The following is a 25,507-nucleotide window of genomic DNA, read 5'->3' as shown; positions in this document are numbered from 1 at the left end:
CGGGAGACAGCTGGGAAGCGGCGCGGCTGTTTTAAAAGGTGACAGCCGGGCTGGGGGGCTTCCCAGCAACCTCCCGAACCGAACCCGGGGTACAGAAAAATTTTGCCTCTTCTTACGAACTTTGTTCGAGTTACGAACCGGCGTTCGGGAGGCTTCTGGGAAGCCCCGCCGCCCGGCTGTCACCTTTTAAAACAGCCGCGCCGCTTCCCAGCAGTCTCCGAACGCCGGTTCGTAACTCGAAAAAAGTTCGTAAGAAGAGGCAAAATTTTTCTGAACCCCGGGTTCGTATCACGAGTTGTTCGTAAGACGAGGGGTTAGTATCTTGAGGTACCACTGTATGTTGCTTCATTTTGCACACAATCCATTCTGTACTGATCGGTGTGAAATTCATTATATTTCATCTCCTTATAATGGTCTTCTGAAACTTTCATCTCAGTCGGTCCGAAAAAATGTTCTAGTTATCTTTTGACTTGAAAATGAGAACTAGGTTCTAAATCCGCCCTGAGTCTTCGCAGAGGGGCGGCATACAAATCTACTAAATTATTATTATTATTATTATAAATACAACCTGTCAAATCTCTCAGGGTGTGTATGATGCTTTCCCAAGTATCCACTGAGGGGGTTAAGCCAATCTTCTTCTCTCTGTCCCCCTAAGTCAGTGTTTCCCAACCTAGGCAACTTGAAGATATTTGGACTTCAACTCCCAGAATTCCCCAGCTGGGGAATTCTGGGAGTTGAAGTCCAAATATCTTCAAGTTGCCAAGGTTGGGAAACACTGCCCTAAGTCCAATGATATTCAATGGGACTTATGATGTAATGTATTTAAGTCTGCAGCTTCCAACTACGTCCTTTACTCGTGTAATGGGTGTTTTTATTTTTGAGCAGACATACCACTTTAAGCAACTACAAGAGTAAAAGATTAGCAGTGATATCAGTATTCAATTGATTTCAGTGGAATGAAATTTGTTTTTTAACACCTTAAGTCATTTGTCAAATCTGCCTTGAAAAACATAACTGGAATCATTGAAATAGGCCAGAAAACAATATAAATAAAATGACACAGTATAACAGAAACAGTTTGTTTTCTTAGAAAGCAAGCACTGTTCTATGGAAATATTAGAATAAATGTGAAAAGAAACTACGGTAATTCATTGCAATCATATGGTAACCCTTACCTCGCATTTTGTGATCAAACTCTGTGAGACCAATTGTATTTAGCAACACTTGTGTAGGAGTGGTATTTTATTAGGAAGGGTTTCATCAACATTACTAAGTTCCCTGAACATGAATAGAAAATTCAGCCCAGGTTATACCCTTTTAAATTCCATTAATATCCCCGAGGAAAATAAGACTACAATCTTTTGCCTACGTAACATGATTGTAACTCAGAGACCGGACTTCTTTCTGAGGACGCAGGTGGCCCTGCATCCGCGTTGCTCTCCCCTGTTGGGAAAACACAACACCTGGACAAGCCAAGCGCACTAAGAGTCCTTTGTAGTATCATTTATTTCAGTGACCAAGATTTAAAATAGTTCAATTTTCAAAACCATATGAACAAAGTTCAGGCACCTCTACGTCTAGCTGTAAATACTGTATATACCTATAAATATAAAGCTAAAGAGTTGTTTACGCTGACAGCAACCAATTAATCCATTCCGCATAATGTTTAACACAAAAAAAATGAACAAACAAGATAAGCTCACATTGTATCTCTCACATTGTAAAGCCCTTCTGAAGTCCTTGAGAGCAAAAGCCTGCGCTAGTGCGACTGATCCCAGAGGAGGTGCATAAAGTAAATAATCCATCCCACGAATTGTTCACTGGAATGATTGGTGGTTAAGCAGAACAATATTTGAACACACTGTTCGGGTCTTTTATCCTTTAGTCTTTGCTCAAGTAATCTAAGGTGCATTTGCTGACGTCATTTATGATGCAAAGAAGGAAAAACACCACTTGTTAGAAATGAACACTGTGGAAAACCTTAGGCAATGATATGGTTTTCAGACTCCAGTTTGGATATGGAGATGCATCCTTCCCCACTAAACCTGTGATCATGGGGCCAACAAGTAAGCTGCCCATAGGTGACAGGACCCTCTTTGGCTCAGCACGCCTGGCCTCCTGCTGCTATGTGCTGCGGAATGTTGTCATGTCCTTTGGTTCGCTACTTGGGACACACCAGTCATCTGCTTCGTGATTGGCCGTGTAATGTTTCCAAGCCGATTTGTTATACACCGGCAATTTTTCAACCGACTCAGTTGATAAAGCCTGCAGCAAAAGAAAGGAGGGTGGAGTTAATCATTTGCTAGGAACAGGTTTTGTATTTTAAACTGAAAGGAATTTGCAACCACAACTGGTCCCAGACATACCTTTATAAAGACAACAGCATCTGTGCCATAACCCTCTAGAGAATAGAGCTTCAGATCTCCTTGAAAGTACTGAGCATAGAGGCGCGATATAGGTAAACCATAACCAAATCCAGCCTAAGCCAAAAACAAAAGAAAATTTGAAATGTCTGAAGCATATCTAATGTTCAAGGGACAGATGAAGAGACCAAAACATTACTTTTACCACAAAAAAAGAAAATGAAGGCACAACCCAACATGAAAACATAATATTTTTTGTGGGTGTTTTCCCCATTGATGCCAATAAATTTTTGCACTACTCGCATTTTGCCCTTTCCTTCTCTCTCCTCCATAATTCCAGAAATGCTTGTCCTACAGGGACATTCAGAGTTTAATAGGACTTTTTCCAGGCAAGGATTGCAGCCTTTTTATTTTTCTGCCAACCTCTAGTCCTTGCAGATAAGGTTATAAAATTATTTACGTTTGTTAATGTAAACAGGAGATAATGTTATCCTAGTTTTATCAGACAATGCCCACAAATCAAGCTGCTATTAAAAGAAGAAGAACAAGTTAAATAATTTCCTCCCCATCACATAACAAGGACTCAGTTGCAATATAAAAAAGTCCTCTAAAAAACGTTGTACTGAAAAGATACGGTCCTTTGCCTTCACACACACAAACACCCCAAACAGCAAACCTGGTACATTCATCCACTTTTGTTCTACCAAACTATCAGGGCCTTACATGAGAGTTTTTCTGTGCTTCTTGTCAACAAAATGTGAACATAGTACAGTGGTACCTCTTCTTATGAACTTAATTTGTTCCGTGACCAGGTTCGTAAGAAAAAGCAATTTTCCCCATAAGAATCAATGTAAAAGCAAATAATGTGTGCAACCCCATCCCAAAAGTCACCCCTTTTGCCTTGCGCCACTGGGAATCTCCGCCTCTGGACTTCCATTGCCAGCCGAAGCGCCCGTTCTTGCCTTGCTGGGATTCCCCTGAGCCTCCCCTCGCTGGGATTCAAAGCAGCACTGGGAAAAATGAAGGAATCCCAGCAAGGTGAGCCTCAGGGGAATCCCAGCAACACAAGAACGGGCACTTCGTCTGGCAACGGAAATCCGGAGGTGGGGTTTCCCAGTGAGGGGAGGCTCAGGGGAACCCCAGCAACACAAGAATGGGCGCTTTGGTTGGCAACGGAAGAGCAGAGGCAGGGATTCCCAGCGAGGGGAGGCTCAGGGGAATCCCGGCGCTTTGGCTGGCAACGGAAGTTCAGAGGGGGGGCATCCCAGCAGCAGCGACTCAGGTTCGTAAGGTGAAAATAGTTCGGAAAAAGAAGCAAAAAAATCTTAAACACCGGGTTCGTATCTCAAAAAGTTCATTAGTAGAGGCGTTTGTAAGAAGAGTTACCACTATATTTCTAAAAACACCTTTTTATCTCACTTGAGAGCAACACTACATTGCTCAGAACCAGAGCAGAATAGAACAGAATAGAATAGGTATTGGCCAAGTGTGATTGGACAAACAAGGAATTTGTCTTTGGTGCATATGTTCTCAGTGTACATAAAAAGAAAATATAAGTTTGTCAAGAATCAAAAGGTACAACACTTAATGATAGTCCAGGTACTGTTTTCCAAACCATACTGTTGCAGGAATAGTAATTAGGGCCACGCAATACTTCCGACTTGCATGGAGGGGGGTCCTTCAGAACATACAAGGAGTCTCACTTGGACCTCTTGGTAAGTATTTAAAGACATTGTATCTATTTCAAGATCCGTAATCAGTGCTAATATTAAAGTGAAGACTGCCAATGATAATGTAAAATATTATACAGACTACGAACCAGAGGGGTTGCTCGTGATGTCTCCACATGCGGACGCGGTGCAGTTGAATACATATAGTTGAACAGTCGGTCTATTTTCCTCAAAGGGACGCCACCACCACGGTCGCACATCTAAATTGTGGGGGGGGGAGGAAAATATTATACAGTATTGAGCTCCTATGTTTGGTATGTGCCTGTATCTACACACAATGAGTCATTCTTAAGAATATATTCCAGGAACAACAACAGACAAATTACAATCATGCAGCCAGTCCCTGATCTAGGTAAACAGACCAACAGAGTCTTCTCACTTACTCCAACAGATAAAAAAGGTTATTCAATTAGGTTTTATTTAAATATTTTATACTATGATAAAGCAGTGACATAAAATAAATGAATTGAAGTTTAAAAATAACAAAAGCTAATCAGAGCATGATGGAAGTAAGGCATCAATGATGGTGACCAGGTTGGTCCTACTGCAAAATGGTCAGTTGGTGAAAGACTTTTCTGTCCATAGCTTCCATTTGAATACTAGAGTGTCAAACTTGTTACATTGATGTCACATGATATACTGTGATGGTTTTTGTCTTGGTGGAGCTGGGGTGGGCGTGGTCTGTGCATGACACATCCAGACCGCAGGCCGCCAGTTTGACACTCCTGACTTAGAGGAAATATGTCAATGCCATCATGTGGAGTTAGAGACTTTGACCTGCCATAATACTTAGTCTAAGATCTGGCCCTACTCAAACCCCTCTTCTCTTTCACTCTCAAATTATTTGAACGTCACCTATTCTTGCAATTCTGGGCAATTTATAATAATTACAGTAAAATGCAAACAATAACACATCAATCAATTATATTAAAAACTAATACAGATATTCGTCAACTTACAACCAAACCTATGACCAAAATTGGTTGAGCCCAAAATTCTTGCTATGCCAGACAGTTGTTGAATGAATTTTGTTTGTTTTTAACCACCTTTCTTGCCACAGTTGTTAAGTGAATCATTGCAGTTGTTAATTTAATAACAAGTGACTCTGGCTTCTCCATTGACTTTGCTTGTTGGAAGCCGGCTTGGAAGGTTACAAATGTTGATCACATGATCTTGGGACAATGCAAGTATATAAATAAATGCCAGTTGCCAAGCACCTGAATTTTGATCACAAGGATACTGCAACAACTGTAAGTATGAAAAACAGTTAATAACTCACGTTTTTTAGTGTCTTTGTAACTTTGAACAATCACAGAATGAATGGTTGTAACTCAAGGACTACCGGTAGGCAGCTAAAAATGATCAAATACTACAAGTAAAATTATTCATAGCCATTTGATCGCATCAGAGTATAAGTCCTATAAAGAAATGAAGCAGTGGCTCTGCAACATTGTGTGAGTGTGTGTGTGTGCGCGCGCGTGTCTGTCTATCTGTGTGTGTGTGTGTGTCTGTCTGTCTGCCTGCCTGCCTGCCTGCCTATCCATCCATCCATCCATCCATCCATCCATCCATCCATCCATCCATCCATCCATCCATCCATCCATCTGCTAGTCATTTGCCTGACTTAAGAAACAGAAAATGTAAGACTAAATTACCTTCACAGTTAAATCTTCAGCGCCCAATGCGACTTGGACATGAACTGGAGGGTAAATTTCCCGTTCTGCATGATGTTCCATGGTAGCCCTCATTGCATTCTAATTTTTCAAAAAAAATTACATTTACAGTCAATTTATATACGCTTTTGCTTAATAAGGAAAGAAAGCATATACTATAAATGTATCTGACTCATTTTCAAAAAATGAAGAAGGCCACTGTTTTGGCAATGTAGGAATTCTGACTTCTCATAATAGTGTGACTTTCCTATTATGATGCAGGAGTATCTGTTTACCTGCTTTCCTGCAAGTTCCCAAATGCACAAACTGAGTGTCACCCTCAGTGGAAATCTCTAAGGGTGTGGAGCAGTGGTCCCCAAACTACGGCCCGCGGGCCGGATGCGGCCCGATGAGGTCTTTTAACCGGCCCAGGGCGGCTCACGAGATTTTACTGATCAATATAATAAGCTCCCGAATCTCCTGTCCACTCACCGCGGTCGGCTGCTGAGCGAGGAGAAGTTGGAGAGGCAAGGAGGCGGGGAGTAAAGCGGGCCTGCAATTGGCCAATTTATTTCTCGCCTTTAGGGAGAGAAACTGTTGCTGCCCTATGGCAGAGCAGCAAAAGTTCCTCTCCCTAAAGGCGAGAAATAAATTAGCCAATTGCAGGCCCGCTTTCCTCCCCGCCTCCTTGCCTCTCCACCTCCTCCCCTTCACCTCCGCGGTGAGTGGATGCGAAATTCAGGAAAAGGCGATGGCAATTGAAAAACTGTCCATTGAGTGGGGGGGGGGAGGCAGCTGCTTGAAAACCCCTGACCTCCATCGCCTCCCCCCCTCCACAAGGCAAGCACACCTCGCCGCTGACACAGGCGGTGGGGACCGCCCTGTCCCCCTTCAGGGCCTCTTTGACAGCTCTCGGCATCAGCGGACGCCATGGCGTCGTTGTTCTTGTCGTAGCAGCCACCCTGCACTGGCCAGTAAAGCCAGCTGCCAGAGAAAGCAGCGCAGGAAAGCGGCGCATTTAAAAAGCGCAGGGCAGCCGCCGCGAAAACAACGGCTCAATGGCGGCCGCTGAAGCCGAGAGCCCGAAGCCCCCTCTCCAGCCCCAACACCAGGCTTCGGGCGAGCAGAGCTGTGCGCTGGCAGCCGGAGCTGTTGGGGAGGGCTCTGCCGGGAAGGGCTGTGACAGCGGCGAGGTGGCCATGCCGGCATTGTTCCTTCTAAGCTGCATGTGTGACCACCTCACACAGAAACATTTGCCCCTTTGCGCCGCCCCACCACCCGTTCCTCGGGCGCATTACCGGGAGGTGGAGGAGTGAACGTGGCTACTGCCTCTCAGCTGCAGAGCTGAACGGGGGCGGAGGCAACAGCGGAGCCCGGCGCTGGGGACATGCAGGGCCGCTCATCCAGGGGGGCGTGGACTGGCAAGTCACCCTCCGTTCTCTCTCTTTCTCTCTCATATACCACGCCGGCAACAAAGAGAGAAAGAGAGAGAGCGGAGGGCGGCTTGCCGGTCCACACCCCCCTGGATGAGCGGCTCCGCATGGCCCCAGCGCCGGACTCCGCCGTTGCCTCCGCCCCTGTTCCAAAGAGGGGAGGGGGGGGGAAGAAAGAAAAAAGAGCTCCAACTTGGCGGAAGGCAGGAGGGGAGAACTGAGCGTGCTGCAGTAAGTTTGCTTGGCTTTCTGGGGCTTTTTTTTCTCCCCCTCCACCACTCCACAGTCCCAGAAAGCCAAGCAAACTTGCTGCAGCACGCTCAGTTCTCCCCTCCGCCTTCCGCCAAGTTGGAACTCTTTATTTCTTTCTTTCCCCCCCTCCCCTCTTTGGAGGTGCAGATTTTTTCCCCCTCTTCCCAATCAGCAAGCGCGCGTGTAGATAAGTCCAACCACTTCCACCCCGCCACCCGTTCCTGCAGGAAGAGTTCGAGCACGCTACGCGGAGGCGGCGTGGGGCTGGGCGCTGGGCACCATGGAGGGCGAAGGGGTGGACGTATGTTGGTCCTTTGAAACCGCCGCCGCCTCCGTTTGGGTGAATTCAGGGGGTTAGCTGGAGAGGCGGCGGGGGCGACGGCGAAGTCCAGTGCTGGGGCCATGCAGAGCTGCTCATCCAGGGGGCCGTGGACTGGCAAGCCGCGCTCCGCTCTCTCTTTCTCTCTCTGTTGCCAGCGTGGTGTATGAGAGAGAGAGAGAGAAAAAGGAGGGGAGAGAGAGAGAAAGCAAGATAGAGAGAAAGTGAGAGACAGAGAAAGAGGGAGAGATAGAGAGGGAGAAAGAGGGATGGAAATAGAGTGAGAAAGAAAGAGGGAGAGGGAGGGAGGGAGAGAGGGAGAGATAGAAATAGGGAGAGAGAAAGAAAGCAAGAGAAAGAGGGCAAAAGAGGGAGAGAGAAAGGAAGAGGGAGAGATACAAAGAGGGAGAGAGAAAGAGTGAGTGAAAGAGACAGAGAAAGAAAGAGAAGAGAGAGAGAGGGGCAGAGAGAGAAAGAGGGAGAGAGAAAGGGGGATAGATGGAAAGAGTGAGAGAGAGAGAAAGAGAAGAGAAAAATGAGAAAATTATGGAGAGAAAACGAGGGAGAGGAAAATGAAACAAATGAGAGAGAAGGAAGAAAAGAGAGGGAAGAGAGAAGTAGAGAGGAGGGAGGGAAGGAAGGAAGGAGAAATGGAGGGAGTTTCTTGATTTAAGTTTAAATTTACTTGTTAATTAAAATGTATAAATTACTTTATTACTTAATTACTTCTTATTTTAAATATTGTATTTGTTCCCATTTTGTTTTTTACTTTAAATAAGATATGTGCAGTGTGCATAGGGATTTGTTCATAGGGTTTTTTTTATAGTCCGGCCCTCCAACAGTCTGAGGGACAGTAAACTGGCCCCCTGTGTAAAAAGTTTGGGGACCCCTGGTGTGGAGAGACACCCCTGGTTCTAAAGTGCAGATAAAGTGTGTCATATTTTCAGAAACAGCCAGCAGATTGGCAATGCTCCTGAAGGAGAATCAGACAGAAAGTTCTGCAGAGCACCTATATAGATCTATGAATGTACAAATCACGTACTGAATAAAAATTACAGTCGCTTGCCTTAAAAGCTTCCCCCTACCCTCGCTCATGCTTCTTAACAGATGAAGAGGGAGTGTTTATTAAGTTTGGATACTCTGACTTAGGGAAACAGGAAAAAATACATAGAAGAGACCAGTACAAACCTTGAAAAGTTCGAAAACCATGTAGTAGAGATGTGATGGCACATATACCACTTGCATAGGCTGCCCTGGTGATTTTACTGCAAAACAAAATGAGCAAAAAAGATCAGTTGTACACCAACAGCCACTGTTAATCTTGGTAGCCTCTCCGTGGGTCAACAGTATAGCTGAAAGATTACTAAGATGCATTTACGTTGATCCTGGCTAAGGGTTCAAAGGAGACTGTAGAGTTATAGACTCCTGGTACCTATTCTCACTCATAGCACACTGCAAACTCAATTTGAATTTCTCTTAAGAGCAGCCTTTCTTGCAATTGTGCAAGTCTGTTGTTTGAGAGATAAAAGTCAAATGGGCAAGTGGAATTATTGTGTGTGCACACGCAGTAATTCCACTTGCCCACACACACACACACACACACACACACACACACCCCAAATATGTATCAATATTTCATAATTCTTCAAGGTATAGCAGATTATGAGGTGGTTGCGAGTGTGTGTATGCAAACATGTACACACACGCGTACACACACACACATATATATATACAGAGGAGGAGAGAGTGCTAAAATGTAAAGTGTTAAAACTAATCCAAATTAAGGATTAAACATCATTACACAATTCAGTAGTAATTACTAGCAAAATGTGGCAGTAATTACTAAAGCTAGACAATGTTTTTATGTTCAATGCCTCTCCAAAAACTCATTTGTTGTTTAAATGAAACGATAGCTACAAAAGGACAATTATGCATATGAAGTTGCTCCATACAGCTCTTATATAATTTACATGTGTTTAAACACAAACCACACTGTTGGAAGACTTGAAGGACTGGACTGGGGATGCTCTGTATAGTCCTAGAGAAGATTTGTACATGTAGTTGCTGAGAATCAATACTGAATTGATAGCTTAGAGCAGCAACTTATCAGGTTATACATTAATTCTTCACATTAATACTGCCGTCATACATAATTTATGCATTTAAATTATTTTTAATCTACCTTTCTGTATAAAATTACTAATACAATCAAACAGGCAATAGAAATTCTTACTACATTTTAAACGATACTGAAGATTTACTGACCGGATGCCCTTCCTGGTGCCTACGTAGAATTTGCAGCAGTTATTTTCTCTTTGCACCTTGATAAACCATCTGCTGCTATCTAGGACTGAACTCTCAACTTTCTGAGTGGGAGGCGAGTGTCTTCACTTCTAGGCCACTGCACTGCTCCATATTAGTAAGCAAATAATATTCTCAGCAAAAATAATAATAGGCAACTACTATTACTAGTATTACCATTAACCTTGGACTCACCCACAAGGTTTCTAAAATACCATCTACCAAAAGATCAAAAGATCTTTGTGGCAACCTACGGTAAATATTTTTGCAAATTCATATTACAGATCCATAGGATTATGATATGCCTATGTTGGTCATTACATATAGAACCACCATACCTGCTCCTAGTCATAATCAGAGAAAGCTGTTGCAGATTTTTCACAGGCCAAATGTTCTCTACACATGATGTATAATGTAAGGAAAATGGAGAATATGTGCTACATATACATCAATGAACTTTGAATAAAGGTTAGCTCAAATGTCAAAGGACTAAAGACTAACCTTTTCTGTACTGAGTGCCCAAAGCATGTGTGTCCTGACCCCGCAAAACACAACACATATGTTGTCCTCACGAATGTGCCCCCGTGCACATGCACTCCTGCATCCTTCATGCCCCCCACGCATATGCACTCTGTGCCCCCACATGTACCCCACAGCAGACACCTGAACTAGGGTGATGGCTCGCATGCCCAGAGAGGGCGCTGTGTGCCACAGACCAAAGAATAAAAACATAGGAAAGATTTCTTGGCACTTATTGCGCTATTTGAACTAATGTATGACAGAATATATGTTGTAGTTAAACTCTAATTTAGGTTTAGCTTGATTGATAATGAATGCTGTGCATTTTCAGTCCATATATTATTTTACACTGAATTCTAGCCCTAATCCAGATAAGATAATTGCACCTAGTTTCCTAAAACCAATTTCTGCAGTGAAATGAGTATGTGCAAACAGTTATTGTTATAGGAAGTACAGTGGTCCCTTGACTTTTGCGGGTCCGACATTCACGAAAAGTCTATACCACAGTTTTTCAAAAATTACTCCATGGTTTTTTTGCACACCAAGGGTTTTCCGGGGCCACCTGATGTACAGTACTGTGCGTTTTAACTCTCCTCCCTCCCCCCGAACCATCCTGCTTCTTTAAATAAAAGCTATGCTTCCGTCCCAGCATCCCGATCCCTCCCCTTTAATTCTCAGAGCGTTGGTACGCTCCACTTGAAGCCGAGCCTTACTGCCACCCACTGCTGCCGCAGCAAGCACAGCAAAGCCCCCAGCTTGCCGCCCTGTTGCCCCTGTTGGTTCTGGGGGTAAGTAAAACCAGGAATGGTGGAGAGAGGGGGAGGAAGGAAGGGAGCTTCTCTACTTCGCGTTAAATTTGACTTTCACGGGCGGTCATGGAACGTATTCCCTGCAAAAGTCAAGGGAGCACTGTACTCTGAACACCTGCTAAATATTGTCCATCTCTCTATCAAATGATGCTAGAATTCTCAGGACATATAAGCAGGCTAGCTCCATAACCAACTAAAAAACTATCTACTGTTACATAAATATTTAAAGAAAGTCCAAGGGATATGGTAAAACTTGCTAGGAATTGGTTAAGGTCAATGAATAAACCAATCATTCCCTTTTTTCCATACTTACCGTTCTTCTCTTCGAGAATAAGTTCTGGAGAACTCATATAATATAAGTCACAGAGGCTCTTCGCATTTTCATAACCATCTGAAAAAAGCAATACAATTTTGCTTAAAAGATGCACACAAAGGCACATGCATGCACACACAAACATACAAAGACACCACACGCATCCAGTTTATTCAATTAGCTGGCAGCAGTTCTTAAAACAGAGTTCTGAGAAGAAACAGTCATTTTCATTCCCTCTTTTACTGCTATTCTATGAATAGCAGCTGACATTTCTCTTGCATACTTCTGTCCAACTTCAATTACCACTTTAACGAGAACAATGTCTATGTTTGGATTCTCTGCACAAATAGAAGACCATTTATCTACCCCCCCCCCCATAGTCTGTATTAGTATCTTAAAACATGTGGAAGATGTCAGGTAGAAATCTCAGATGGCAAAGCTTTCCAGTAGTTGGAAGATGGGACTCCACTTCCAACAAACTCAACCAAGCAAAATTATACAAACAGCATTTCTTTTAAATCTATCTATCTATCTATTCATCACATTTTTGAACCACTCATCCCCCCCACAGAGAGAGGCTGTCTATACTCTTGAATTCTATAAATACATATAGGATGTGTAGCCACAGGGATTTAAGATGACAGAGGAGGAATTGAATGTACCCTCTCTGATTTTGCATCCAGGATCAAAATCAGTTGTGTTGTAAGAAGAGGGAATTTTCCATTTCCATATCCTTGGGAGTGCTGATGCTGCACACTGTCCTTCCTCTGTCAGGCATTTTAGACTAATTCTTCTTTTTGGAAGGCTAGCAATTTGGGGAAACATAAATGGGTCCACCCTTAACCACAGCCCAATAATTGCATGATCTTATGCCTGTTTGCTCAGACGTCTTTTCCACTGTGCTTGCTAGCTTTTAATGGTACAGTTTGACACCTGCCTTAATTTTTTAAAATGCAATTTAGAATAAAAAATACATTAAATAATATATTTCATTAAATTAACGGCAATAGGAACACCAAATAAAATTATCCCAAATAATAGATCATTACTACAAAATTTGTCTAAAATTGTATTGTTTTTTTAATACACAAAACAACATCGTGTTTCAGCAGAGTAGAAACTTTCCATGTCTGACAAAATGAGCTTGTATGAAGTCAGCAGCCGAGAAAGGCTGTTTCTTGCCATATTTATTTTTCTCACCATATCTGTGTGAATGTACCTTTTATAACTTCAACCACATTGCATTTAGGGTCAATACTTCCAATGTGCTTGGGATGTGCTGGATTAACTTCAACGTTTCCTCCAAACAACAATGCTGCCAACAACAAAAACAAAGTAACAGAAATGATTTCACAATAAGAAGACCACGAACAGCATATATTTTATAGGTAGTGAGATGATAATGAATGAACAAAAACAATGGATAAGGATTTACCACTTCATAACAAGGATGATACTAAGCTATACGAATGCAAACCTATGGCACGCATAGCCATTTCTGACGGTACACAAGACTTTGCCCTATGTCATCTCCAGCACCCATGTTTGCACTGACCGGCTGATTTTCAGCCATCCAGAAGGAAGCCTGGGGAGGGTGAAAAACAGCCTAACTGGAAGTTTGCTTCTGAATTTCCAGTTGGCCCATTGGGCTGTGTTTCACAATCCACAGGCTCCAGAGGCCTAGGGAGGGCGAAAAACAGCCCAGCGGGCCTACTGGAAGTCCCAAGGCTTCAGCGAGGCCTGCATGCATGCTCTGGGGTCAGCATAGGGAGGGTGGTTGTGCACAAATGTGTGAGGGGATGGCATGGTATAATGACTGGGGGCATGCATGCACGTGCTATCACGCACAGGCATACCCTTTTGGCACCCAAGCAAAAAAAGTTTCACCATCACTGCCATACAGTAATCCCTCGTTTTTCGCGGAGGATGCATTCCAAGATCACCCGGGAAAAAAGAATTTCCGCAAAGTAGAGGAAATTTTTTTTTTATGTATTTAACGAGTATTTGGACATTAAACCCTCCCTGTATTGTTAACAACGCACCATTGGTGACTGCTGAGAGAGACCAGCTTCTCTCAGCTACCGTGCGGGCTGAAGGAGCCCACCGCTGCAGTCCGTCATCCCCCCCACCGGCCTTCCTCCGTCACTGCCCCGGCATTCTTTTCCCATTGAAAATACCCTTTGAAAAAAACGTGAAATAGCGAATCCACGAAAATGAATTGTGAAGTAGCGAGGGATTATTGTATATCATATATACAGAAAATTCATTTTTATTCTTAAAAGGAAACTATTTGCAATTGTTTTATTTTAGGGATTGGCATCCTGTGACCTTTTTTATTGCCCCCCAAACTCCACTCTTTGATCTGGAAGAACTAATGACTGTTTCCTACCATTTTTAATTGGAAAAAACCTATAATTTAACTTCCCCACTAAGCCTTCAGAGGAAAAAAAGGAAAAAGCCAGGTCTGCATGCGTGCATGATATAGCTTTGCAGTCTCCATATCAGCATGCATTGTGAGCCTTGGCTCACCAAAATCTAATTGAAATCCTTCACTTCTAAAAGCTCTCTGACCTTACTCTATAAAAACAATTCATCAAGTGAATAAAGGTACTTACTGTGCTGATTAAGCAACATTCGTATTGAAATTCGACTCATGAAGAAGCGGTCTAAAAAATACTGCACATTCTGACTAGTCACTGGGTCAACCCCATAGTTGTCCTTGTACTCGATCACACCTTGAGCCATGGTAGGAATGACATCATTGTGACGGTTCCGGATTGTTATCACATTATCTTTAAAACTGAAATCAAGTATGGTATATTTGTATTAAAATACTAGTGCACCTAAAGCATATTGAATTTTAATTACTGTACTGCAGAAGCAAGAAACTAAAGAAAGCATCAACAAAAAATTGTGTTGTGTTTAAAACATTATAAGAAAGCAATCTTTTTAAATGGATTTTGGACACAAAGTATTCGAATAGCATAGTCACAATTATTTTTAGGTGAAGGTTAGGTTATGTTCTGCTTTGGTTTAGATATTTAAGAAATAGTGGCTGTGATTTAATGCATAGAGCTCAGCTCACAGGATGTTTCCAATAATCATGGGGTTGGGTTTTTTACCAATTTCTTTTTCTCTCAGTAGTCCTATGAATATTTTCTCTACTTTTGGAGAAATAATAGTGGTAGGTTGTAGAGGTCACAGATATCTCTCTGTCAGCAGAAATTTGAAAGCTAACAGAAAGCAAAAAATACTTTCAATTTCACTTTATCAAATATAACTTCCAAAACATCTTTCAGATACAATCTATCCATAGAAGCAAACATCTGTATTTATTGATGCAAACATTTGTATTTATTGATATTTACTTCCGATTCCATGTTTTCAAAAGTATCTTCCCAAATTTATATTTTGCATCATTCTATAGCTGTTAATTAAAAATGGTATTATTCTCCCTTAATTAAAATTTTTAGTTTTCTTTAGAGTCCAATCTTTTAATTTTTCAAAACAAGTTGACTTTCTCACAGGAAGGATTCTTTATAATTAATTCCATATGTTACTTCAAATTTAGCTAAACTCCTAATTCATTTATAATTTTCTAAAATCAAAATATTAATTACTTTTTTTGCTGTTTATCTCAATTATTTTAAGTTTTTAAGCTTAAAATAAATTAAGCTTCTTAATTAAGTAAGAGTTAAAAACAATTTCAATAAGGGCTGAAAGCAATCACACAGAACTTTTAGACTTGTTGATCCAATGGTTTCTAATATGTACAAAGTAATTAATAAGCAATTTTGGAATAGGATTAATAAAGGAACTATGCAAATTTAGTGTCCTTTTAAAGACACCAACTCTACTTTGAGCAAGATGGCTATTTCCTCATCCCCCAGTGCTCAAATCACTCCACACAAGGATCAACTTCCAGAGCAGTGGTGAAATCCAATTTTTTTTACTACCAGTTCTGTGGGTGTGGCTTGATGCGTGTGGTGTGGTTTGGTGGGTTTGGCAGGGGAAGATACTCCAAAATTTCCATTCCCACCCCACTCTGGGACTAGCCTGAGGTGGTATTTGCCGGTTCTCTGACTACTCAACTTTTCTGCTACCAGTTCTCTGAACTACTCAAAATTTCTGGTACCAGTTTTCCAGAACCTATCAGAACCTGCTGGATTTCACCCCTGGTCTGGAGTACCAATAGGTGATTTCCCATCTTCTTTTTCCAGAGAGGTTCAAAAAGCCAATCTACATTCTTTGCTATAGTTGCTGGCTCCTCAGTCCATCATTTCTTCCTTCAAAGTCCATCTCACAATTCTTTTAACACAAAACACCATCAGAATTTTTCAGTTCAGCAGCTGTTCAAATTCTAACAGATAAACTCTCCTCCTAATGTGTCTCATCTCTGAGAGATTATGTATCCTAAGAAGGGTTGGAAAAGCATAATCTCTTCACAATGAGTATGTCTTTACCTGCTATATATACATGACAATAGAAGTAAGAATTTATTACAACCTAAGTCTCATGAAGATTATTTCTTAAAGATTAATGTCTGATTGACATGCGGGTTTTAGACAGAACAACGGCATTGTAGTTGAATCTGAAGCTAGTAAACTGAAACAGCCATTAAAATTAATTTACTCGAATTCTAAGTAAATCCACTAATTTCAATGGGTAAACTCGAAATAAGACTATATCTTATATACTTCATTATTACTTCATTGTTATAATGATTACTTCATTATTAATAACCCTTACAGAAAAATTGAGAGACTAATCAATTGAACAAAAAAAAATATGATTATTGTACATGTAGGTCAAACCTTGCTAATTTTAATACAGAAGTAATTCCAAATGAATTACATAGAATGGAATTTATTCTGTAAGTTGATTATTTTTAGACAGCTCCCCTGATAACGTACAAAGAATAAATTATTTAAAACAGATTTTTCTTCATAAATACAATAAATATTATAAAATTATGGTTCTCAATGTCTCATGCTACAAGACTGGCACAAAAAAACTCCATATGCTCATTGTCTTTGAGAAGGCCAAAATGTCTCACCGAGAAAGAGCTTCTATATCGTCAGCATTTTTGTCTTTAAAATCAAGGATCTCCTGCAGACTTTGAACATACCTAAAAACACAATTTCTGCATGTTTGATTATTGTCGTAAAGAAAAATAAACAATTTCTTCTTACCTAATAAGGACAAGAATATGAATTTGTCAACATAATATTTATTACTACTTTCAAATTGCAGCACATTCTAATTTTTTTAACAAGATATAATTTTTTAAAGTTTTATTTTTAATAGTCTTCAGATGTAAGAATAAATACTATTCATTTCTACAAGTGTATACAAATGCCCATTATATCTTACCCCAATCAAGGAGCAGAACATCTATCACTTATAATAATAGAACATTTTATTTATTTATTTATTTATTTATTTATTCAATTTTTATGCCGCCCTTCTCCTTAGACTCAGGGCGACTTACAACATGTTAGCAATAACACTTTTTTAACAGAGCTAGGCTATTGCCCCCACAATCCGGGTCCTCATTTTACCCACCTCGGAAGGATGGAAGGCTGAGTCAACCTTGAGCCGGTGATGAGATTTGAACCGCTGACCTTCAGATCTACAAGTCAGCTTCAGTGGCCTGCAGTACAGCACTCTACCTGCTGCGCCACCCTGGCTCCTTGACTTTTGAAAAGTAAAGCACTTCCTAGCTTTACCATTCTATATTCTAGCCACCCACTAGTAAAGATTTTTTTTCCTCACAAGAGTCTCCAATATATCAAAAACTCTTTAAGATGAAAGGGGAGCATTTTTCCAGGTTTCCCCTTTATTTTGCAAACCCTTCTCTTTTCTCATCATGTAAATTTATTTCCTTCGTACAATAGAGGCCCTCTTTCAAAGAATAATTCCAAACCTGTTTCAAATGTTGCAGTGCTATGTCCATTCACTTGGAAATAAGCTTTATTAAATTAACTGTTTACGTTCATGCAGCACTCTAAAAGATAATTGGGTACAGAGATCAACCAGATGGTATCATTAATTCAAATAGACCAAATCTGATTTCTTGAACAATTTAGGAAGGACAGAACATCACTATGTAATGTTATTGCTACTGCCAATTTAGCACAATATGCTTGAGCAGAAAAAACAAAAACAGAATGAGACAAGAGTCTCTATGTTCTCTCTTCAGATAGGAGGACTTTTCGTTCTCATCATGCTTTGATGCCTCGTTTTGTCAATATTAATATTAATTGAAGTCAGGCTCAGAAACCACAAGATGAAGCTGTAGATGAGGGCAAGATGTTTGCCCTTAGGATTTCTTCAAGTAAAGGATGATGGTTGACAGATGATGATATGTTAAGAGCCTGGGCTGTGAATTAATGGCCAATGTTGGTATCTCCTGCCTCTGGCACAGAGCTATGTAAGTGGTGAGGGGAAAAATACAAACCAGATGTCTATTCACTATGCTAAATCAGTGGATGGATGCTATTAGGAGCCTTATAACCAACCATAAATCTTAGCTTTTAATATTTTGAATCTTCATGTATCTTTGTAAAATATTCAAATTTGGTTTAAATTTTTTTTTTTTTTGTTTAAAAAAAGAAACAGGTTCTTACCAACTCTGAACAAGCTGAACTGAAGGTGTTTTAAGAAGATTGTCTGGAAGCAGGCTTATTTCTTTCATTATGTTTGCCAACCTTACAGGCAACTCTTGTCGCAGAAACATAAAAGAGGTTTTCTCACAAGCATTGTCAGAGCCTATGGGAAAAAAATGTCATACGGAATCAATGTTGAAACCACAGTAAATAGATTATAAACAATTCATTACGCAGTTCACTCAGGATCATAGGGTGGTAAATAATAACAGCTTCTCCATGAAATCCTGGATATTTTGTCGTTTACAGTAAATATAGGTTTACATAAACTCAGAAAGTAGTAATCTCATGTTCTGAACTGTAGTAGTAGTTAGACTAATGTGGCTTGGTCTCCCACGAAGACCACATTGGATTCTTAACATTCATAATATTAAAGTTCAAGATCCGTAACGTTTTATGTTACTGATTGCAGCTTTTTAGATATTTTAAACTATTCTTTTTTGAAGAAGCTAAGGATCAATGAAAGACATTAGAAAAATAAATTATTATTCTCCACTACAGATAGTCCTTGACTTACAACAGCTTTTAGTGGCTGTTCAAAGTTACAACGGCGCTGAAAAAAGTGACTTATGATCGTTTTCACACTTACGATTGTTGCACATCCCTGTGGTCACGTGGTCAAAATTCAAAATTAAAATTCAAGTGTCCCAGGGTCATGTGTTCACCTTTTACGATCTTCTGATAAGCCAATGGGGAAGCCAGATTCACTTAACAACCATGTTACTAACTTAACGGGTAAAGTGATTCACTTAACAACTGTGACAACAAAGGTTGTATAATTAGGGCAAAATTCACAACTGTCTCATTTAGCAACAGAAATTTGGATCTCAATTCTGGTCATAAGTTGAGTACTACCTGTCGTGAAGGGCATACCCCTTTCCAAAGAGAACAATGGCTTGATACAGATCAAGAGATAACCAAAGCATATCAGAAGTCTTCAGTTGAGTATAGCTTTGTGGCAAAGTTTACAAATAAATCAAAAGGAATACCATTTTAGAGGCTACAATAAAACAGAACAGAATAGTATAGAATTCTTTATTGGCCAAGTTTGATTGGACACACAAAGAATTTGTCTTTGGTGCAAATGCTCTCAGTGTACATAAAAGAAAAGATATGCTTATTAAGAATCATGAGGTACAACACTTAATGATTGTCATAGGGAAAAATAAGCAATCAGGAAACAACAATATTAATATAAATTATAAGTAAGCAAGGATACTTGAAAGTAACTACTCTTTCAAGTAAGGCTACTTGAAAGATAGAAGAAAAAATATTGTGGACTGTCTTAAGAGAATTTAAAAATATCTCCTCTCTGACGGAACATGAATAACAGGATTCATCCTATCATTAGGTAGAACAAAATAGCATTTTTGGATTGCAAACTGGGATATGTTGGTAAACTGGCCCGGGACCTGCTTTCTGCTCTCCCAACCAGAGAATTTAGTATACACACACACACACACACACACACCAATTGGCTCATTATTCCTGCTAAATATTCTGCATTCATCATTTCAAGAGGGGATCTTCAATGTTGAAATGATGAGGAGGTAACAGTGATATCTGCCTCCAAAAGCTATCTTAGAAGGCACCACTCCAGCAGTGGTTCTCAACCTTTCTAATGCTGTGACCCCTTAATACAGCTCCTCATGTTGCGGTGACCCCCAACCATAGGTCTAGTGCCAATTCTCCCAACAGAGCTTTAAGCTGATTGGCAGGAAGGTCAGAGGGACACCCCACTGTAAATGCCTGATTGGTCGGATTCTAAAAATATGTTCCAAGGTGCCAGAATAGAAGCTGTAGTTCCTAACACCATGGGAAATTTGTCTTTTCCCATGGTCTTAGGTGCCCCTGTGAAACAGTCCTTCAACCACGAAAGGAGTCACGGCCCCCAGGTTGAGAACCACTGCTTAAAGGAAGATGTAGGAGATAATGCAGGAAAAGTGCAGATCTTCATCAACCACTGCTACGTTTAGGAATAGGAGATAATGGGACAACAGAATTTTCAATATATAAGCTGAACTTTCTTTCTACCCTGGACTAGTCATTACTCAATGCAAAATATACAGCATTGGTTTCTCCAATTTTTTTCCCCATGCAACACTGCACAAGAGTTACATCACTAGTCTATAACTTATCAGTCCTGTCACTTCTAACAAACATACTGAAGCAAGAGGCAGTTTTAGTTGTAAGAGATACTACTGGGGAAAAAAATAGATCCAAAGGCAATACTATATTCTTTTGGATTGTGAAATGGAACCTACAGTAATTCTGAGTATTCTTAGCACAATACAGTACTGGTAGTTTGCTCTATGTATATTAATATAGTGGAATATTATAATTTCTTAAGCAATATTAGGTAGAGATGTAGGCCTATCTTTTAGCTAAAGTAATAATTATTTTAAAAAAGAAAAATTATCACAGGTGTATGTGGACAAATATGTATGATAGAAACAATCTTTTTAATACACACAAAGAACTTTGCACATCCAACTCTTAAGGCAGTATTTCAAAACCACAAAGTGCTAATGTAACAACTGTAAATAACAATCCTCTGGAAAAATGTTATGTCTTTTAAACAGATTTGCCCTTGAAAAGCACCAGCTGTGACCTTAGCTTAGCCAAATATTCCATATGTTTCAGACTCATTCAAACTCCAGACACCATTGTCAAATGGAATTCTGTCCATAAATGGTATGTATGGTTTTTAACTATGGGATTCAAATGGTTTTTAGATTGTTTTTTAGAGCTTTTAATATTATTTATGTTTTAATATTTTTTGTGATGCCTAGAGTCCCTAGGGAGATGGGCGGCATACAAATTGAAATAAATAAATAAAATTTGGTACAGGCAGTCCTCAACTTACAACCACAATTGCACCCAACATTTGTTGTTAAGTGAATCATGAGTTTGGACCCATTTGACAATCTTTCTTGTCACAGTTGTTAAGTGAATCCCTGCAGTCCTTAAATTAGCAACAGGGTTGCTAAGCGAATAGCGCTTCCATTATTGCCTCTGTTCGTCAAAAGGCCGCAAAAGGGGAATCACAGGACTCCAGGACCCTGAAACGGTCATAAATATGAGTCAGTTGCCCAGCATCCGAATTTTGAGCCCATGCCCAGGAGGTCATCGCAATAGCTGTTACCTAAGTGTGGAAGAAAAGGTCATTAGTCACTTTTTTTCCGTGAGGGGTCCTTGGTGCAGTTGTTAACTTCCAGCGGTCACTAAACGAATCGTTGTAAGTCAAGGACTAACCCGCACCATCCAAAACTATCTGTAAGCCCCATACCATATAGGATCTGCCGCATGAATCCCAGCAGCCGGTTAGGTCCCACAGAGCTGGCCTTCTCCATGTCCCGTAAACCAGACAATGTCGCTTGGCGGGGCCTAGGGGAAGAGCCTTCTCTGTGGGGGCCCCGGCCTTGTGGAATCAGCTCCCGCCAAAGATTCACACTGCCTCCACCCTCCTCGGCCTTCTGTAAGAGTCTCAGGACTCGCCTATGTCGCCAGGCCTGGGGCAATAAGATCTAGACCCCCTGACCAATTAAATGTGATGTATGGTTGTGATTGAGTTAGTTTAATATACTGGGTTTTTAGTTTGTAGTTTTTAACTAATTAGATTTGTTTTGTACGCATTGTTTTGTATTGTATCTTGTGAGGCGCCCAGTGTTCAGAGAGGGGCGCCATACAAATCTTAATAATAACAACAATAATAATAGTAGTAGTACTAATAATACTAGTACTAATACTAATACTACTAATACTACAACTAATAATAATAATAAAATAATAATAATAATAATAATAGTAGTAGTATTAGTAATACTGTACTACTAATACTAATAATAATAATAATAAAAAATAATAATAATAACAACAACAATAATAATAATAACGCGAGTCTACATTGTTTGCACGACAACACCTTCCGTTGCACAACGCCTTTGGCAAGCACAACTTTTGTGGTGCATTTCGGGGAGATAAGGGGCGCGCCATTCTCTACGCGCGTCCCTGAAAGTCGCGGAGAAGGAAACGGGTCAATAGCGCGAGGGGAGGGCAGCTCCTCAGCGGGAAGGGGCGTCTTCCGCTGCAGTCTCCGCGCGAGGCCTCTTCGCTCCGCTCGCCGCCTTCGAGGGCCGTGAGAGGGCCGTTGAGGTGGGAGCGCCTTTCCCCTCAGAAGGGGTCGCGGTTCTCCCTCTGGGGAAAGAAAATGGTCGGCCAAAGCTGGCGGACGGGGGTGGGGAAGACTCGCAGAGGAAGGAGCCGCGCAGAGGAGGAGGAGTAACCCGGGCCGGGGAGAAGGAAAGCCCGCCTGCCGCCACTCACCGAAATCCAGAAACTGCTTCATGGAGAGTGGGGACGGGGAGAAGCGGCAGTAGAAATCCACCTGCTGAGGGACGGTGTTCAGCGGAGAGACGCTCCTCAGCAGCGCCCGCAGCAATCTCATGGCGGCGGCGCACCCGGAGGGGTCGCCGGGCAAAGCAAAGCGGGACGACGAGAGAGCGCGGCTGGGTCTTCCCCTTTCAGTCTGCTCGCTTGCAGCCTCTATTAGTCGCTTCCACCGGGCTCCTGTTCCCGACGCGGGGAGAAGCAAGCTCCGAAGGGATTCAATAAAGCAGCTCCAGCACGGGCCAAGGCCCGGGCTATTTCTTGCCCTCCGTAGGGGCAGGAGGAGGAGGAGGCGGGCGGAGAGGCGGAGCCGCTTGGGCGGCCCGGGAGGAACGAAAGTGTGGAGCCCGCGGTAAAGAAAGGACGCGAGAGGCCTCGCTCGGCTCATCCGAAGCTGGGAGGATCCAGGATTTCAATCCTCCCCGGTTTTTCTTTGCAAACACGGGTCTCTGCGTTGCCCGGGAGGTGGGCTCTCTTTCCCTCCATTCCTGTGCAGAGTTTTCAGCCGGACGGGGACGGGTTGGCTCCTGACAGGTACGAGCGGATTGTCTCTTAGCCCTGCCTGAATATAGAAACATAGAAGATTGATGGCAGAAAAAGACCTCATGGTCCGTGTAGTCTGCCCTTATACTATTTCCTGTATTCCTGTATCTTAGGATGGGTATATGTTTATCTCAAGCATGTTTAAACTCACTATGGATTTACCAACCATGTCTGTTGGACGTTTGTTCCAAGCATCTACTACTCTTTCAGTAAAATAATATTTTCTCACGTTGCTTCTGATCTTTCCACCAATTAACTTCAGATTGTGCCTCCTTGTTCTTGTATTCACTTCACTATTAAAAACACTTCCCTCCCGAACCTTATTTAGCCAGGACAGTAGCCCTCAATTGAGCCCAGAATTTTTGTTTGCTCAACGAAGTATATCTGAAGTGAATGTTTGACTCTGTTTTACCAGCTTTCTTGCTAACCATTGTTAAGTGAATGGCTGCAGTTGTTAAGTGAGTAAAACTGTCATTAAGCGAACCTGGCTTCCCCATTGACTTTGCTTGTCAGAAGGTGATCGCATGCAGGCAGGAGGTTTGTTTATTTGCTTGATTGATTGATTGATCAACCAATTGATTGATTGATTGGATTTATACGCCGCCCCTCTCGGAGGACTCGGGGCGGCTTACAACATTTAAAAAGTAATGTGAGCATCCAAATCCAATTAAATTAAAACTAGTCTAAAAACCCCAGTAATATTTAAATCAATTATTACCATTTACACAACCAACATACATTACATTTGACGTCCAGGGGGCTGGAGTCTAATAGCCCCAAGCCTGGCGATATAGGTGAGTCTAAAGCAGGGGTCCCAAAACTTTTTACACAGGGGGCTAGTTCACTGTCCCTTGAACTGTTGGAGGGCCGAACTATTAAAAAAACTATGAACAAATCCCTATGCACACTGCGCATACCTTATTTTAAAATAAACAAAATGGGAATGTACTATTTAGAGGGGGGGGGAAGAAGTCTGAAATTCATATATGTTTATGTTTTGTTTTTAATTTTCTTTTGTTAACATCTGATTGGTTATACAAGGTTTTCTTGGCTTATAGAAAAATGTATAACAAAAGAAGGAAGCATTTTGGCATAATGGTTAATAAGTTAGAAATATAATTGGTGTACTTTTTGAAGAAACATTAAGGAGGGAATTTAATTAAAAGAAAATGAATGTAACTGGATGACAAAATTAGAAAAAAAACCTTTTGCAACTTTTTTGATGATTTATATTAATTACTAACAAAATACAGTGATCCCCCGATCATTGCGAGGGTTCCGTTCCAGGACCCCCCGCAACGAGCGGGTTTTCGCGAAGTAGCGCTGCGGAAGTAAAAACACCATCTGCGCATGCGCAGATGGTGTTTTTACTTCCCAGCAGCGAGGAGGCGAAGATTGGGGTTTCCCCGCCGCCCACGCAAACTCCTCGCTGCTGCCGCGCCCGCCGCGCGGCTTCCCAACTGAAAGGGAAAGCCCCCCAGGCCGGCTCCGATCCTCCAGGCCGGCTCCGATCGTTTTAAAACAGGCGCGCCGCTTCTCCGCTGACTCCTGGCGAACTTCCCCGCTTTAGGAGTCAGCGGAGAAGCGGCGCGCCTGTTTTAAAAGATCGGAGCCGGCCTGGGGGGGCTTTCCAGCAACCCCCGAGCCCCCAACCCGGGCTCGGGGGTTGCTGGAAAGCCCCCCCCCCAGGCCGGCTCCGATCTTTTAAAACAGGCACGCGGCTTCTCCGCTGACTCCTAAAGCGGGGAAGTTCGCCAGGAGTCAGCGGAGAAGCGGCGCGCCTGTTTTAAAAGATCGGAGCCGGCCTGGGGGGGTTTTCCAGCAACCCCCGAGCCCCCAACCCGGGCTCGGGGGTTGCTGGAAAGCCCCCCCAGGCCGGCTCCGATCTTTTAAAACAGGCGCGCCGCTTCTCCGCTGACTCCTAAAGCGGGGAAGTTCGCCAGGAGTCAGCGGAGAAGCCGCGCGCCTGTTTTAAAAGATCGGAGCCGGCCTGGGGGGGCTTTCCAGCAACCCCCGAGCCCCCAACCCGGGCGAAGGGCGGGCGAGCCGGGCGAACGGCGGGCGAACGGCGGGTGGCCGGGCGAAGGGCGGGCGAGCGGCGGGTGGCCGGGCGAAGGGCGGGCGAGCGGCGGGTGGGCGGGCGAACGGCGGGCGAGCGGGTGCTGGGGGGGGCTTCGCCCTCCCGCCAGCAAGAGGGGGAAGACCCAGGGAAGCCG

The 25,507-nt window shown here is 42.2% G+C and overlaps 1 protein-coding gene across 1 annotated transcript; it reads right to left on the bottom strand.

The window, feature by feature from the left end:
• Positions 1–1,208: 1,208 nt before the first annotated feature.
• Positions 1,209–23,129, bottom strand: PDK1 (pyruvate dehydrogenase kinase 1). The gene is made up of 11 exons (XM_070731763.1): positions 22,686–23,129; positions 18,321–18,462; positions 16,748–16,819; positions 14,307–14,491; positions 12,911–13,006; positions 11,692–11,769; positions 8,938–9,014; positions 5,749–5,847; positions 4,183–4,293; positions 2,367–2,480; positions 1,209–2,265 (listed from the first exon to the last, which is right to left on the bottom strand). Exons 1-11 carry the CDS (start codon positions 22,804–22,806, stop codon positions 2,125–2,127), a joined length of 1,236 nt encoding a protein of 411 aa, XP_070587864.1. The 5' UTR covers positions 22,807–23,129; the 3' UTR covers positions 1,209–2,124.
• Between the last annotated feature and the right edge of the window lie 2,378 nt (positions 23,130–25,507).

Source organism: Erythrolamprus reginae, chromosome 1, assembly GCF_031021105.1.
Source record: "Erythrolamprus reginae isolate rEryReg1 chromosome 1, rEryReg1.hap1, whole genome shotgun sequence".
Taxonomy (NCBI): domain Eukaryota; kingdom Metazoa; phylum Chordata; class Lepidosauria; order Squamata; family Dipsadidae; genus Erythrolamprus; species Erythrolamprus reginae.
Note: the sequence above shows the minus strand (reverse complement) of the source record. Positions and strands in the feature narration are given on the sequence as shown.